Source organism: Bubalus kerabau, chromosome 17 (genome assembly GCF_029407905.1).
Source record: "Bubalus kerabau isolate K-KA32 ecotype Philippines breed swamp buffalo chromosome 17, PCC_UOA_SB_1v2, whole genome shotgun sequence".
NCBI lineage: Eukaryota > Metazoa > Chordata > Mammalia > Artiodactyla > Bovidae > Bubalus > Bubalus kerabau.
This window is the reverse complement of record NC_073640.1, coordinates 11,824,936-11,842,530: the sequence shown is the minus strand read 5'-3', so window position 1 is coordinate 11,842,530 and position 17,595 is coordinate 11,824,936. Positions and strand designations below refer to the sequence as shown.

The 17,595-nt window shown below is 45.3% G+C and overlaps 1 protein-coding gene across 1 annotated transcript in view; it reads right to left on the bottom strand.

Moving 5' to 3' along the window:
* Positions 1–17,595, bottom strand: part of HSD17B2 (hydroxysteroid 17-beta dehydrogenase 2) — a 91,887-nt gene that overhangs the window by 5,377 nt on the left and 68,915 nt on the right. Inside the window, exons 3-4 of the mRNA XM_055554063.1 lie at positions 16,295–16,480; positions 1,308–1,445 (exon numbers count right to left, since the gene is read on the bottom strand). Of these exons, the coding sequence (XP_055410038.1) occupies positions 1,308–1,445; positions 16,295–16,480 (324 nt within the window). The remainder of the gene's footprint in view (positions 1–1,307; positions 1,446–16,294; positions 16,481–17,595) is intronic.

Here is a 17,595-nt window from a genome sequence, read left to right as displayed (position 1 = left end):
AGATCAACAGCATCAAGAAGGAATGTATGGAAAATGGCTAGTGCCTGATAAGAGCAGCTGCCCCCAAATGCTAGCGATGACAATTTCACTGGGTCCTTGAAACAGTCACTTAATTGCCGGGCTGCTGTCTGGTCCGTAGTGCATCCTGCATCTGTGTTAGAAGTTTACGTGGGCTGTGTCACCAAGCCCTCAATGCCCCTGCCAGCTCATCATTCTCCCCTTTTCCACTAGCTGTCAGGCAGCTTTCCTCGCTCTGTCTCTCAGGCTGTCACATTTGGCATTGTCTCCGACCCACCCTCCTTCTCCATCAACTCCCCTCAACTCTTTTCCCCACCCAGAGAGTCCCCAGGCTGAAAACCCCTCCCCAGACTTCACCTCCCCTCCACTCCTACAGTTCTGGTCCTACCTCTCAACCCAGATGGGCCACGTGTCTTTCCCCAGGTTTCCATCCCAGATGAACCCTTTCACCATCTCCTGGCTCCTCCTGGACCGCTCTGGGAGATTCCTGGCTGCCAAATACCTCAAGACAAAGTTCTGGTTTTCTTTTAGATTTACATCTGGTGCGTTTGAGTTAATATTCAAACCTCTAGGGTTTGTTCTTTAGCATGTTAGGCATCCCTCTCCCAGTGTGTGGTTTTTTATTAGACATGCTCTTTTACCTCTTTGCTTAAATCACCAATTAAATGTTTGATGGCCCAGAACTAAGGACGGAGCCATGGGGGGTCATTTGCCTCTCCCTAGAGTCCAGAAATTCAGCAAGAGGAGAAGAAAGGACAGCCATCTCCTCCCGGGGTAGAAGGAGGCAGATCATATCCATATCCTCCAGAGGGGATGAGGTGGTGTTTGAAAAAATACATGACATCAATATAATTTGTTGGTGTGAGGAGGCAGGGGAGCAACTATACATTGCAAAGCCGGGCACTTGGCCGTCAGTGCTTGAAAGAGGGACTTCCCAGGTGGCGCTAGTGGTAAAGAACCTAGCTGCCAATGCAGGAGAAGTAAGAGACGGGGGTTCGATCCCTGGGTCAGGAAGATTTTCAGGGGAGGGCATGGCAACCCACTCCGATATGCTTGTCTGCGGAATCCCATGGACAGAGGGGCCTAGCGGGCTGTAGTCCCCAGGGTCGCAAAGGGTCGGACACAGCTGAAGCGACTGAGCACACATAAACGCTTAAGAAAGGCCCGCCCATCCCAACCCCATTTTGGTCCTCCGCTGACAGGTTCAATTTGACCTCTGTCAGAACAGAACATCTGTCAGAATCTCTTCCAGAATGAACACTTCAGGGCTCTTGGGCTCAGACACCTACTTGTTTTGAAGCCTCCGGGCTGGATGACAGAGACTTTAACTCCCCATTTGGACAGCTCTTGTCGCAGGACTGATGAAAACATGATCAGAGCTGCCTTGGATGAGCCATAGGCTGCCATTTTCTGCATTGGAACCCCTCCTAGGGAATAACAAGAGGAAAAAAAAAAAAATCAGGTCTGAGGTTTTTATTTGTTCATCCACTAAGTTTTTAGATGGCACCTACTTCATGCCAGGAGCTGGAATCAGCAATGACTAAGGCAGACAAAGGAAGACAAGGGCCCCTGGTACCCGGGTAAGAGTGTGTTCCTGGTCACGCTGCTGTCTGGCTTCCTTTGCTTCTGCTTTCCACGGCTGTTCCATCACAGCTGGTCCAATGACAAACCAAGTGTAAGGCTCAGTCTCTCCCAGCAATTAAGCTAATGTAATAAAGAGTATCTGCCCAACCTCTGACCTTCCGGTTTGGCCAACCTACATTCTGAGGTCCTGGGTGGACATATGTTGGGGGGAAGGAGGGGTAGAATGGGCACTGTTCACTCCATTACTGTACTTGTACTTGGGCTTAACACGTTGCTGCAAGGAGTAACAGACACCACAGGGAACTGTGGGATATCTCTGTAAGAGGGTATGACCCGTCAGAATGGCCGTCATCAAAAAGACTCTAAGTAATAAATGCTGCAGAGAGAGTTTGGAGAAAAGGGAACCCAATTACTGTAGACAGTGACTGCAGCCATGAAATGAAAAGATGCTTGCTCCTGGGAAGAAAATTGCAGCCCAGTAAAACTGGGGGGCAGGGAACACAGGCATTGAAGAGATACCTAGAAGAGCTAATATCAATTAGCATTATTCTTCTTACATGATTATTAAAGCTGTGGTCTAGGATTTCCCTGATGATCCAGCTGTTAAGACCCCACGCTTCCAATGCAGAGGGTTCAGGTTTGACCCCTGGTGGGGAACCTAAGATCTTACAGGCCAGGCAGTGCAGCCAAAAAAAAAAATTTTTTTTTTTTTTTAAATAAATCTTTGGTCTGGCTCACATAACTTCCTTTTGGGAAACATTCTCCCTTACCCCTCTGTCTTTGCAGGAAGGCTGTCAGTCAGGGGTACTGTGATCATTAAGAGAGGCTGACTGGCCAATCATGATCTTGCATCCCCTGGCCGTGGAGACTGGGTTGGGGCTGTGCATGTGACTTCAACTGAGCAGAGTCCTGATATAGATTGTGGAAGGGAGATAGCTTTATCATTTATTCCTGGATATCTACATGTGATAATGGTGAAATGTCAGCACTCCCGGGGCCATTTTGGTCACCACCTCACAGAAGGTAAGTAAAAGAAAGTGGTGACAAGCGAGTTCAGAAAGCTAGAGGTGGAGGGTTGTGGACTGAAATGGAGATGGAGCTGGGGGAAGAGTTATGATCACCCTGAAGCTTGTTTGCAACTGTCAGTGAGCTTGTAAACTCCTACTTCCTTCTTTAAGTTCCTTTGAGGTTTGGCCCTGTCACTTAAAAGAAAGAGTCCTGAAGCTTAACAATGATGCAATTTCAATATAGAATCTGGCATCAAATGTTAAACTCTGATTCCTGCTTGCCACGTATTTAAGCTGCTTCTTATTGAAGTGATTAAGAGTTCAATATCCAATTCCTTCCTTTGACCCGTGAGAAGGGCCAAAGAAGCTAAAGCAACTTGTTCAAACTTTCAACCCAGTTTGGACAGTTAGACTTGTCATTTCTTCACGGTTTTTAGAGATGAGGTGTGTGTGGCCAGCTGGAAGGCAGGTTAGCAGAGGGCAGCAGTTAAGGGCTGGCTTCTGGAGCCAACTGCACCTGTGTTCAAAGCCAGTTAAAGTTGGGAAAACCAGGTCATGTTTATGCACCTATCTTTTGATCTATAAATTAAGAGTAAGGATAATACATGGTCACAGGATGGTTGTGAAAGCTGAGTGAGTGAGTGGTACAAAACAGGCTCCCTAATAGACCTTCCTGTTATTTGCCCAGGCACTGGGTTGTTTAAAAGCTTCCTCAGGTGATTCCAGTGGTCAGATCTGGTTGTTAAATGCTTCTCAAGAACATCTCTGAATGTTTTCCATGTATATTTCTGTCTTCTGGATGTGTAAATGTTAATACAGCTTGGGACCTGGGAAAACTGAGGTTTATGTTTCGGTTGTAGAAGTTGTGACTCAGAAGTTGGATAGCGACCTGGCATTGCTGTCTTATCTTTGATCTAAGTCTCAGAGATGTGGGTGGGGCAGGGGGAGGGCACGGGTAAGGTATGTTGTGTTTCAAGAGTCTGAAATTAAATCTAAGTCTATGCCGGAAGAAAGTGTTTCTTGTTTATATGTTTGGTTTTGATGGATCTTGAGCTGTATGTGCCTTGGTCAAAATATATTTCCCTTAAATTATGTTGACTGAAAGCATATCTCAGAAGGTTGCATTCTGTATGATTCCATTTATATTACAGTCTTGAAATAAAATTATACAGATGGAGAATAGATTTGTGGTCGCCAGAAGTTGAGGTGAGGGTGTGGATGTGGTCCTGAAAGGGATAGCTCAGGGGATCCTTTTGCTGAAACATTCTGTATTTTGATTGTGTTGGTGGTTTTAGAAAGCTATGCATACGATGAAACTGCACAGAATTACACACACACATAAATGCATGCAGATAAAACCGGTGAAGTCTGAATAAGCTCTGTGCATGGTACTGATGGTTTTGATGTCACACTATAATTACGCAAAATGTTATCTTTAGGGAAGGCTGAGTGAAGGGCCAACAGGACTTCCCTGTACATTTCCTTGCAGCTTCCTGAGAATCTATACTTATTTCCAAATAAAAAATTTTAAAAGGCATTCTCTCTTTAAGACATTTTAAGGCAAGAGAATTGCCTAGCTCCCATGTAGGTCTTTGGATGTACCAAGATCATAGGGTCTCTTAACATTTTGGTAAATAAAACTAAAAATTTAGGTTTTTTTTTTAAGCTTGTCATGGGACGCCCCTGGATTTCCCTGGTGGCTCACTGGTAAAGTATCCGCCTGCCAATGCAGGAGATGCGGGTTCGATCCCTGGGTTGGGAAGATCTCCTGGAGAAGGAAATGGCAACCCGCTGCAGTATTCTTGTCTGGAGAATCCCATGGACAGAGGAGCCTGGCAGGCTACAGTCCATGGGGTTGCAAAAGAGTTAGACATGACTTAGCGACTAAATAACAAAAAATAGGAGGCCCCCAAATCAAGGTCTGGCTAATCTGAAACGTAAAAGATGAGCCCCCTAAGCACACCAGAGTGTGAAACATTTCTGCTGAGGCTGCAAGCAAATTTAAAGTGATAGCGTACTTGTCTGTCACTCCATCCCACATGCACCTCCATCACAGACTGGGCTAATGCAAAAGCAAAACTTTGCCTGTAGAGGGATACTTGCTCAGGACATATTAAAATTGAATGCTGGGGTTCCCGTCAATCGATTCTAAGTAGCCAGCGCTGGTAAACTGCCCAGAATATGAGGTGACCTGTTATTAAGCAACTTAATGGAACACCCAGGCAACAATGGGACTTGTTTTAACCATCTGCATACAAACCTATGGACTATTTTGCTGCTGCGGTGGTTGCTTAGTTGCTAAGTTATGTCTAACGTTTTGCAACCCCATGGACTGTAGCCCACCAGGCTCCCCTGTCTATGGGATCTCCCAGGCAAGAATACTGGAGTGGGTTGCCCTTTCCTCCTTCAGGGGATCTTCCCAACCCAGGGATCAAACCCTCATCTCCTGCATCGGAAGGCGGAATCTTTACCACTGAGCCAGCAGGGAAGCCCCAGGGACTGTTTCCATCCTTCACAACTGCAAACCATCCATCTCCCCTTGGTGGGGCCACCATGAATGCAGCATCCCACCCCCTTCTAAATCTACCAGTCTCCCCTACCCAGTCTTTCTGCCTCGGGGAACTACTCAGTGACTCTGTTGTCTGGCAAGAACAAACTCAGCATTCACATTTGTCATCTGTCTGGGGTTCCTTGTCTTGGACTTCATGGTGTAGAGGGAACCTTGAAGTTACAATCCTGCAGCTTACAGAACTGTGAGGCCTTCCCCGACCCACCCCCCACCATCCCCTAAGGTGGGGCTCAGTCCTAGTCTTTGCCTGATTCATTTGGTGCTGGACAAGCAACAGGTTAGTAACCTTTCAGTTCTAGCAATCAAGTGCTCTTGGGGTCCTCTGAGGAAGCACAGGGCCTCAAAGGCTCCTCATACGCACAACGATCCACACCTACCAGATCATCTTTTTCCTGACCAAAAGCTGACATACGGCTTTCCAAGTGGATGTCCTATAACACAGGGCGGAATAACCGCAACTTTTCAGCCTGAAGCTGTATAGGTAGGGTGTGATATTTTGATTTATAATAAATATGTATTTGGTCATGGTCATTGTTTCTGGCACTGGGCTTCTAAAGCCCCGGGAGTTTCCTAAGGCAGCGGTCCCCAGCCTTTTTGGCACCAGGGACTGATATCATGAAAGATGATTTTTCCACAGACAGGAGGTGGGGGGTGGGGATGATTTCAGGATGATTCAAGCACATACATTTATTATGTACTTTATCTGTGATCTAACCCTGCCACTAATCTGACAGGAGGTACTAGTCTCAGGGCTGGATGTTGGGGACCCCTGCCCTAAGGGACAGGAGCTGCAAAGGTTAAAGGAGACTTTTGTCATGTTAATGAGGCAACCAACAAAACCCTCTCCTAAGGATGGGGCTGGTTGCCACTGGATTCAATCTTGTGATTAGAGGGTTGGAACTTTCAGTTTTACCCCCACCTCCATCTCCAGTGAGGGGAGAGGGGAGATTGAGATCAATCATCAATGGCTAACGATGTAGTCAATCATGTGCTCTAACGAAGCCTCACGAAAGCCCCAAAGGAGGGCATTGGGAGAGCTTCCAGGTCAGTGACCACATGGAGACTGGCTTTCAGAGAGCATGGAAACATCTCACCCTTTCCCCATGCCTTGCCCTGTGTAGCTCTTCATCTGGCTCTTGATCTGTATCCTTTAATATCCTTTGTAATAAACCAGTAATCCAGTGAGTTGAGCTGCTCTAGCAAATTAATCAATCCCAGCAACAGAGTAGTTGGTACCTCTGCTCTACAGCCCATCGATCAGAAGCACAGATGATAACCTGGGCTTGTGTCCAGGATCCACTGTTTGTTTGCCCCCGTGTTTGCCTGATATGTCCTTGTTTGGTAGCCTGGAAGAGTGAGAATTTAGAGAATTTAGAGTAAAAGACCTAGGTACCAACCCTCATTCCATTGCTTACCAGCTGGATGATCCTGGGCTAGAATGTGCTTAATCTAAAAGGAATTAGTCTCTGCATCTTGCAGATAGATGTTAGAATTGAATCCAAAGTGGGGATGGGCGGGTGGTTGGGGGGACAGTCCTGTAGAACTGAGCCCTCAACCAGCGGGACCTGATGCTATATCCAGGTAGAGAGCATCAGAATTGAGTTGCATTGTAGGCACCCTGCTGGTATCTGAGCATTGCTTGTTGGTGTCGGGGAAACTCTTCTCTGCAATTTGGGACCAGGTGCGGGACACATTTATAGGGGTACCAGGGTCCCATATCCACAGCAACTTTCTCATTCTCTAATATCTTCCCAAGACAGTACTCTCATGACCTTGTCTTGGGAGAAAGCAGTGAGGGTTCCCAGCTGGTTTCTGCTTCCTCCAAGGTCAAGTGAGTCATTTCAAGTAACAAAGTCCAGGGAATTCCCTGGCAGTCCAGGGGTTAGGGCTTCTCTGCTGAGGGCCAGGGTTCAATCCCTGGTCAGGGATCTAAGAATCCCCACCTCCATCCCCCTTCCCCCCAAAAAAGAACAAAGTTCATTACTATATTGCACCTTTCCAACTCAAGAACACAGACCAGGGCTTCCGTGGTGGTCCAATGGTTAAGATTCCATGCTTCCACTGCAGGGGACATGGGTCTGATCCCCTCGTTGGGGAAGTTCTGCATGCTACAAAGTGCAGCCAAAAGGAAAAAAAAAAAAAAGAACACAGACCAACCCAGGAGAGGTAGGTTTGCTTACCTTGTTTAGGTACGGATAACAGAAATTTGAGATTAATAGCATCTCCCCAGTCCCTGGGGATTTAACAAACTGTTCAGTAACAAAGAAATATCTAAGACCTTGTTCAAAGTGTGATTGAGAAGCAAGGGCAGCAGCTAGGAGTCTATTAGAAGTGCAAGCCCTCGGGTCCCACTCCAGACCCACTGAATCAGAAATTCTAGGGATGAGAGCAGGATTTTTTTCTTACTGTGATAAAACACACAAAATGTAAAATTCACCGTCTAACCTTTTTAAGGTGTACAATGCAGTGGCTTTTAGTATGTTTACAATATTGCGCAACCAACAGCACTATTTGGTTCTGTATTTTCAATGCCCCAAAAGGACACCCCGTAACCATTAAGAAGTCACCTCTCACACCTTTTCCCTCCAGGCCCTGAGAACCACTAACCTGCTTTCTGTCTCTATGGGTTTGCCTGTGTTGGACATTTCACATAAATAGGACTGCCCCAAGATGTGGCCTTTTGTGGCTGGCCTCTGTCACTTAGCACGATCTTCTCAAGGTTCACCCTTCAGTGTATCAGTGCTTTGTTCCTTTTTGTGGATTAATAATATTCCACCGTGTGGACAGACCACATTACGTTCATCAGTTCATCAGTTGATGGACATTTGGATTGTTCCCATCTCTAGCTATTGTAAATAATGATGCTATGAAGACCTGTGTACAAGTTTTTGTTTGAACACCTGTTTTCTGTTCTCTCAAGTACACACTTAGGAGTAGAATTGCTGAGTCATACTGTAACTCTATGTTTAATTTATTGCTGCTGCTGCTAAGTTGCTTCAGTCGTGTCTGACTCTGTGCGACCCCATAGACGGCAGCCCACCAGGCTCCCCAGTCCCTGGGATTCTCCAGGCAAGAACACTGGAGTGGGTTGCCATTTCCTTCTCCAATTTAATTTATTGAGGAACTGCCAAATGTTTTTCACAGAGGGTGCACCATGTTACATTCCCACCAGCAATTCAGGAGCGTTCCACTTCCTCCACATCCTGGCAGATCAAGTGTTGTTTTCTGATTTTTCATGACATCACCCTAGTGGGTGTGAAATATTACCTCATTTAAGTTTTGGCTTCCTGTCATTGTTTTTAAGTAGCCCTCTTGCTGATATTAATGCATCCAAAGTTTAAAAAAATTGTCTAGGGACCAGTAGCGTTCACTTAGGAACTAGTTACGAAATACAGACTCTTAGGCCCTCTCAGACCAATTCAGTCAAATCCTTCATTTTAACAGGGCCGCCCGATGCAAAGAGCAGACTCATTGGGAAAGACCCTGATGCTGAGAAAAATTAAAAGCAAAAGGAGAAGAGGGCAACAGAGGATGAGATGGTTGGATGGCATCACCGACTCAATGGACATGAGTTTGAGCAAACTCGGGGAAATAGTGAAGGAGAGGGGAGCCTGGTGTGCTGCAGTCCATGGGGTCAGAGAGAGCCAGACACGACTGAGCGACTGAACAACAGCAACCAGGTGATCACCGTACACAGTGTTTGAGAAGCACTGATGTAGGTGACAGCCCTAAACTGCTAATACTTCCTCATCATTGCTTAAACACACTAGAGTTAGGGTCTGTGGTTTTTCTGTTTGTTTTGGGGGGTTTTTTGCCTCCCATTTTTGCCTGGTATCCTTGTTTGGTAGTCTGGAAGAGTGAGAGGAACACAGAATTTGGAGTCAAAAAACAGACCTGGGTACCAACCCTGACTCCACTGCTTACCAGCTGGATGATTCTGGGCTAGAGCATTCTTGATCCAAAAGGAATTAGTCTCTGCATCCTGTAGATGGATGATTCTGGGCTAGAGCGTTCTTGATCTAAAAGGAATTAGTCTCTGCATCCTGTAGATGGATGATTCTGGGCTAGAGTGTTCTTGATCTAAAAGGAATTAGTCTCTGCATCCTGTAGATGAATGATTCTGGGCTAGAGCATTCTTGATCTAAAAGGAATTAGTCTCTGCATCCTGTAGATGTTAGAAATGAATGACTTGAAGTATGTAAGCATCTAATTAAACTCAGCATGAAGACGTTCACTCCCATCTTGCTCTCCCCTCTCCCCCATTTTCCTGTGCTTGCTCTGGCTAGTTTTAAGGAAGTAGATCTCATCTTTGGCTTCTTCTCACATTACCGAGCAACTGAGACTGGCTGAATGATTTGCCAGATGGTTCCCTTAAGGCAGCTAGTTCGACAAGGGGGGGAAAAAAGAAATCCAGGCATGATCCCATAGTCAATTTCTACCGACTAGGGCTTCCCTGGTGGCTCAGTCAGTAAAGAATCTGCCTGCAGGACAGGAGACATGGGGTTCAATTCCTGGGTTGGAAGATCTGCTGGAGAAGGAAATGGCAACCCACTCCAGTATTCTCGCCTGGGAAACCCCATGGACAAAGTTGCTTGGTGGGTTACAGTCCCTGGGGTCACAAGAGTTGGACATGACTTAGTGACCAAACCACCACATGGACTAAGTCAAACTGAACTCAAGGTTGGATCTGCCTGTAATTTGTAGACTTGTAAGACTCTCTGTGAGACCAAGGACTTTGGCGCAAAGTTTTTCACACATTTTTAAACAGCTTGATGTGATGGGTGTCAACTACAAATCGGCACTTGCCAAGATCGCTGCGAACGACTGAACAACAAGGGCATTCACCATCTGCCTTGATGGAGACTGAACCCTGCACTGTTGCAACTGTTGACCTTTAACACCCGCTGAGGGAGTTCAGGGTGGAATAAGGCACTCTGTGCTTCTGATGGCATGGGTCTTTAGATAGATGTTTTAGGAACAGATTTTATAACCTCAACCTTTGCATCTCCTCATATCTAGAAAAGCAATAAATCCCTTCATGGTGACATCAGATCCTCTCGACTAGCAGAAACCTTTTTGTAAATGAATGCTTAATGGTATTGAACTCCCCCCTTCACCAAAATCTTATATATTGGCCTTCCCCTACTACCTCTTTTGGAGAGTCTCTAAGAACTATCCGAGCTGCTGCCTCCCGGGCTGCATTTTTTTGCCCACAATAAAACTCAACTCGCACCTCTCAAGTTGTGCATCTTTTTAGTCGACTTGGGCAACCATCACTATCTCTCAGTAGAGATCCCTGTTACTAGAGTGCCTTCTGCAACTGTGCTAAGTGCTCAGAACCCACCGTGCATTTAGCTCTACGGTTGAGACCAGAAGTTCTCAACTGGGGGTGCTTCTGCACCCCACCCCCACCCCCAGTGGCCATGTGGTAATATCTGAGGGTTTCTCAGCGCTGTGGGTGGGTACTACTTACATCTAATGAACCAAGAACATGTGTTGCTAAACATCCTGCAGAGCATCAGACAGCCCCCCTCAGAAAGAATTAGCCTCCCCACATTATCAATAATGTGGAATCCGGAAATGCTGCCTTCGACTCAGGTGCTGTGCCACCCTGTCATGACAGGAGATGAAAGGGACCCATAGACAAGTGGGGTGGCCTGCCTTCAGATCACCCAGTAATACAAGAGCACAGTTCAGAGCACAACGGGCTCAAAATCCCTGAGGCCTGAGTCGTTTTGATAAGGTTTGCTTTTAGCTGTTCTCACTCAAGTACAGCTTGCAACATAACACAGGTATTTGCTCTGCAATTTCTTAAGAGGACAGCTGGCCAGAAAAGACTTTCAGGTCTCTCAAACATAAAGATTTTTCACCTGCCCTTTGTCCCATCAATCAGTCATCTCTCCCTTCCTTCAGTCCTTGGTTAAATATTTATCAAACTGCCTTGCTGGGATTTAGGTTAAAGAGCTATCCTATTCTGTGGGAGGGATGAGAAACGAACTTGCTTACACGGCAGGGGCAAATGTCCTCCCGGGTAGGTTGTGGTCAAATCTGGAAGTCGTGGCCTATTGGGCTTATCGGCGCAGGAGCTGTCGTGTGTGATAGGAAGCGGCAGGATGAAATGCCAGGTACTGTCACAGGCAGGCATGGTGATGCCAGCGGCGGGCAAGATGAAAAGCCACAGGGGCACACAGAGCCAGCCTCTTCATGGTGCACGGCCTTTGAGTCTCTTACTCTACTACACGCCAGGTTCAAGGCTGATGCTTAAATCCATGTCATTTCATTCCATCTCACCATGGCCCTAAGAAGGAACAATCATTTTTATCCCCTTTGTAAAATGCACGAGCTGCAACTCAGATTCAGGACTTTGTCCTGAGTCACTCTACTGTCAGCGGAAAAGACAGGATCAAAACCTATGCAGTTTATCCCCACTCAGCTTCCTGGCTTTCTCTCCTTTCTGAAACCTGATTCTATCTATATAGCTACATGCTGCCTCACTTGTTCTTTCTGTTTCTTGTTGCTTTCTTTGGAGAGGAGGAGATGTAGGAGGGAAGGGTGTATTCGTAATGCAATCGACTCTTGTGTGCATCTCCTGGAGAAGTCTTTAAAGAAGCAATGTTTCTGCCCTGCCCCAATCCTGGAACTTCCTGTCTACTGACCCTCTTTACACCTGGGTATGGGGGCGAGGCTAAAGCTTGCAGATTAATAGGCAGAGGAACATGGTAGAGGTGATCCTTTGGGAAAAGTCTCTGACATGATGTTAACACAAGATCCTGCCTGAATCAGTGGGAGAGGCAGTGACTTGGTGCATCAGAACATGGGGCCAAAGTTCAATTCCAGTTCTAGCTGCAGGGCTGGTTACATAACTGTTATGAAACTTGATTTTCACAACTGCAAAAGGAGAATACTAATACTTTGCGGGGTTGTTGGGATCATATATCTGATGGCATCCCCAAAATGTCTAAAACCTAATAGTTGTTTGTGTAATTGCTAAGTCATGTCTGACTCTGACCCCATGGACTATAGCCTGCCAAGTTCTTCTGTCCGTGGCATTTTCCAGGCAAGAATGCTGGAGTAGGTTGCCATTTCCTTCTCCATAATGCCTAATGGATGCTTCCTAATAATTATTAACATCTGTTAGATGTCTGCTATATGCCAGGCACCGCTCTAAGTACTTTAACATCAGTTCTATTGGTCACAACTGTCCATCTTCCAACCACTCTTTGACTCTGACCCTCTTGCCTCCCTCTTATAAGGATTCTTGTAACCGCATCAGACCCACCTAGATAACTCAGGATGATCTCTGCCTTTCAGATCCTTAACTCAATCATACCTACAAAGTCCCTTTTGCCAGGTAAGGTCACATAATTCAGGTTCAGGGAATCATGGCGTGGATATACTTGAGAGATCATTATTCTCTACCAGACCAGTTGTCTATTCACAGTATCGTGAGACACTGTCTTTGGGGTTACTTGCTATGCAGCCTTGAATAAATGGAACAGAGTTATCAGTTCCAGCTTAGCTCCTCCTGGCTGATGCAAACTTCCATGATAAATCTACATGATATTCTTGTCATGCAGAGGGTGGCCAAGGTGCCAAGCTCAAGACAACCTGAAGGGTCGGGGCAGCCAGGAGCTCCGGGAGAACTTTGGAGAACACTTACTAGTGACTGGCTCTCTCTCTCTCCACACCTCCATCTTCAAAATGAGAAAAAGACCAGCATGTACTTCCAAATAAGCACATTTTCCAAAATTACTATTACATTAGCTTTGCCAAGAGACTCATCGTCAAGCTGTCATCATCTTGGATGTTAATTTCTGTGGATTAGTAGTAGGCTATATAGTGCCTTTTACACATCCCGTGACTTTTCTGATTTTTGTGTTACAGTCTAGCTTCTTTTCTCCTTGCTTAAAATCTCTTCCATTGTTCTGCAAAACACTCATCAGCAAAGTGCAAGGGATTCTGCTGAATTCCTCTGCTCCTCATCGATAAGGTAAACTGTATGTATGGTTTAAGATCTTTGGCGCCTGTCTTCTTGCAAACGCCCGCGCTGTCAGGGACATATGCTTCCTGTCTGCTCTGATTTCATGCTACTGTTCTAACAACTTTATAAAAACCCTGGGTGACTTCTGAGTCCTGTAAATGAACCCACTGCTGGGTTTTCCCTGAAACATAAGGATTCGGAGCTGGGTGTGATGAAGGAAGACTCCACGCATCCAGGTGGATGGAGTGAGAGGCTCCGGTGAGTGACTGGCTAAGAGCAAAGGAGAGAAAGGCACGGGGATAAACAAACCAAAGAAAGCTCAAAGCTCTGAAACCTAAAGACCAGGAGATGAACAGAAAGAAGTTAAGAGAGCAAACTTTTGAGTTGCTAGTAGCAAGTGTAGCTTCAAACATGTTGACTTGATGATGATGGTAAAATAATGGAATGGAAATAATTAAGGCTAGGTGTAAAGGTTTTGCATGTCTAGTGGTGAGAATAGGAGTGAGATGTGTGATTTAATACTCAAAAATTTTCCTCTAATGGAAACATGTGATAAGTGAAATTGTTAGTTAGTCAGTCATGTCCGACTCTTTGCGACCCCAAGGACTGTATCCCACCAGTCTCCTCTGTCCCATGGAATTCTCCAGGCAAGAATACTGGAGCGGGTAGCTATTCCCTTCTCTAGGGGATCTTTCCAATCCAAGAGTCAAACCAGGGTCTCCTGCATTGCAGACATATTCTTTACTGCCTGAGCCACCAGGGAAACCCAAACATGTGACAAGTCAGTTCAAAGTCTTGGCTTAAGGACTTCCCTGGTGGTCTAGAGGTTACGACTCTGTGCTTCCAATGCAGGGTGTGCAGGTTTGATCTCTGGCCAGGGAACTAAGACCCTACATGCCATGTGGCATGGCCAATTTTTTTTTTTTTTTTTTTTTTAAGGCTTAGACGCCAAGTTGAAGATGTATGAATGGACATCCTCGTAGCATAAATTCATCATTTGTCTATTCATTCATCCATTTTTCCATTCCTTTGCACCCTTGCATTTTTCCATTTATTAATTGAGCTTTTACTTCATGCCAGACACTGGGCCCATAACAGATAGTGTGCATATTAGTGAAATGTAAAATAAAATCTTATGAACGAATGAGCAGCTCAAAGTTGAGAACAGAGGAAGAGAAAAACTTCCTTGCCACTGCGTCAGGCAAAAGGCAATGATAGGTCATTTCAGTAAATATTTGTTGAATGAATGAGGCAAAGAAGCATGTGAGACTTCTAGAAGTACCAGACTGAGGAAACTGAAGTTTTTGCAGAGGTCAAAAATGTAAAGGCTAAATTCAGAAGAAAGATAAGGGTGAAGTACTGCCAATGTGTTTTCTCAGGATTGGTTTGCTTTAGCAAAAAAATTGGAAATATTTTGGGGTTCTCATAAAAGTTAAAATACAACACTCATTGCTCTTAACCAACTTAGACCTCTCTCTCTCCATCCTTTCCCCTCCTCCCTCCCTCTTTTCCTTCCTTCCTTGCAACCAGCAGTGTTAATGTTGAAAGTGTTAGTTACTCAGTTGTGTCCAACTCTGCGACCCCAAGGACTATAGCCTGCCAGGCTCCTCTGTCCATGGAATTCTCCAGGCAAGAATACTGGAGCGGGTTGCCATTCCCTTCTCCTGGGGATCTTCCTGACCCAGGGATTGTGCCTGGGTCCCCTGCATTGCAGGCAGATTCTTTACTGTCTGAGCCACCAGGGAAAGTAGCAATGTTAGCAACACACTCAAATAGCTGTAAAATTCAAGGAAGTTGCTAAGTTAGAACCAGGGAAGAAAATATCAGGGACAATATTAATTGTCTAAAAAAAAAAAACAAACACCTTCCCCCTTGAAACATAAAGAAACCCAAATCAGATGAACAAATAGATGGACTTTTATTTAAAAAAAAAATCTTACTCAGAGCCAACTGAGCCAACAGTGAAGATCGGCATTCCTCTACACAAAGACAGGATCCTGGAGTTTAGAGCCCATCCTCTAGGCTTCCCACTTACCCACACAGTGACTTCCCCAAACAACCCCCTGGACACCACTCAAAGCCTACTAAGGTTCTGAGGAACCCCAATTTGTAGGTTTATCATATATGGCCTTTACTATGTTGAGGTAGGTTCCTACTGTGCCCATGTTTTGAAGAATTTTAACCATAAATGGGTGCTGAATTTTGTCAAAGTCTTTTTCTGCATCTACTGAGATTATCACATGGTTTTTATCTTTCAATTTGTTAATATGGTGTATCACATTGATTGATTTGCATATATTGAAGAATCTTTGCATCCCTGGGATAAACCCAACTTGATCATGGGGAATGAGCTTTTTGATGTGTTGCTGAAATCTGTTTGCTAAAATTTTGTTTAAGATTTTTGCATCTATGTTCATAAGTGATATTGGCCTGTAGTTTTCTTTTTTTGTGTTGTCTTTGTCTGGTTTTGGTATCAAGAACCCCAGTTTGGAAATATCTATTCTAGGAGAAAGAATTTGACATCACCGGCATGAGCATTTTTTTATGGAAGGGAGATGTTAAACCCTTGACTTGTTAGCTATCTGCCCTTTGAAATGGAGAGAAATGAGCCATCAAATGTCACACCCTGTGAGTGTGTGGTGGTGTGACACACACCAACTATCTTGAGATTGCAAAACAATGGGAATAATGTTATGGAAAATGCTAGTTGGCAGCCAACAGAGATAAGGATCACTGACAGTGCCAAAAGAGTGAAGACATATGCCTACTCATTGTCCAAGGAAAGACAGAGGGTGCAGGTGCTGGGAGGCTGGAAAACACAGGTCCTCTGTCACGCTGATGTGAACTGTATGCAGGGTTTCCTGGCCAAATCTAGGAAGCTTGTGCATTAGCAGTCACGCTGTGAGGATGTGTGAGAACCCTAAATCCCCAATAATGAACAGATGAGTTAGAAGATAGGTAAGAGTCAGTACAAGAAAGGTTTTGTACTAAGATCAAAGGCAAACACAGGATTTGACTAATCTTCACCCAGCCCTCCATGAGAGTCTTGTTTTCTTGTTCAGCCCACAAAGAATGCTACAAGCTGCATCTTGCAGGACTGGCACCCACGACCTTGTGGGGGAAAGGCAAGCTCACCTGCCATGCTGCTGATGTTCACCAGCCTCCCCCTGGATTTCCTAAGAAGAGGCAGAAACGCCTTCGTGACTTCCACAGCCCCAAAGAAGTTCACGGCCATGCATCGTTTGTATTCGGTCATGGGAATGAGTTCCCCATCGGTTGGTAAGCCAAGGACTCCGGCGTTGTTGATCACAGCCCACAGTCCTGAGGACAGAAAGGAACAACTCTGAGATTGGGCAATACCAAGAGAGTGGGATGATTTTTAATCCTTCAAGCTCCTAAGTCAACAGGACCCATTTGAGACTTGAGATCTGGGCAAGAGATCAATTCAACTCTCACACCTTTGTCTTGGGACTTCCCTGGAGGTCCAGTGGTTAAGACCTCACCTTCCAATGCAAGGTGGGTGTGGGTTCAATCCTTTCTTAGGGAACCAAGATCCCACATGCCTCATGGCCCAAGCCAAAACATAAAACAAGCAATACTGTATCAAATTCAATTAAGAGTTTAAATATGGTCCACATTAAAAAAAAAAAAAAAAAAGTCTTGAAAAGGAAAAAACCTTACTCTCCTTGAATACTTTTGAAAGATTAAGAAATGGTTTTATGGAGTTATATTCTTTTGCCTCAAAGTTTATTCCAAGTCTGCCTCATGTTTCTCTCTCAAAGGAGTATGTGGAGACAATAATGTCTCTTTAAGACAACGTGTCTTACATGCAGTGCAACAAAATAAGATTCTGTCTTCCCTTTGACTGGAAGAGTTCCCCTAGTACAAGGAAACAGGAAAACTAGAGCAGAAATGCCAAGAGCTAAGAAAACTACAGAGTCCTTGAGCTCTGCTCCCTTCCCCAGCCAGCCTGATCCCCTTGACTAACCGGAATCACAAGGAGAGCTTGTTCACTCACAGGTGCCTAGGATCCAGCTCCAGAGAAACTGATTGGGGATGTCTAGGGTGAGACCTGAAAATCTGCATCTCTAGCAAGTTCCCAGGTGATGCTGACTCTACAGGCCTGGACCTCACTTGGAGAACCACTGTCCACAACTGGTGATTTTTCAGCCTTGACTGCACATTAAAATCATCTGGGGAGCTTTTTAAAACCCTGACACCCAGGCCATACCGCAGCCAATTAGATCAGCAACTCTGGGGTAGTAAAGAAAGGGGATCTCGGCATTAGCCATTTTTTAAATCCCCTACATAGATGATTCCAGTGTACAACCAAGCTTCGGAGTCATTGCCCTAAATGGCAGAAGAGTGGTAATACAGAAACTCCATGTGCTTTGTGGGGAGGAGGGTCTGGAGCACAAGTGAGTCACCTGGGAGAA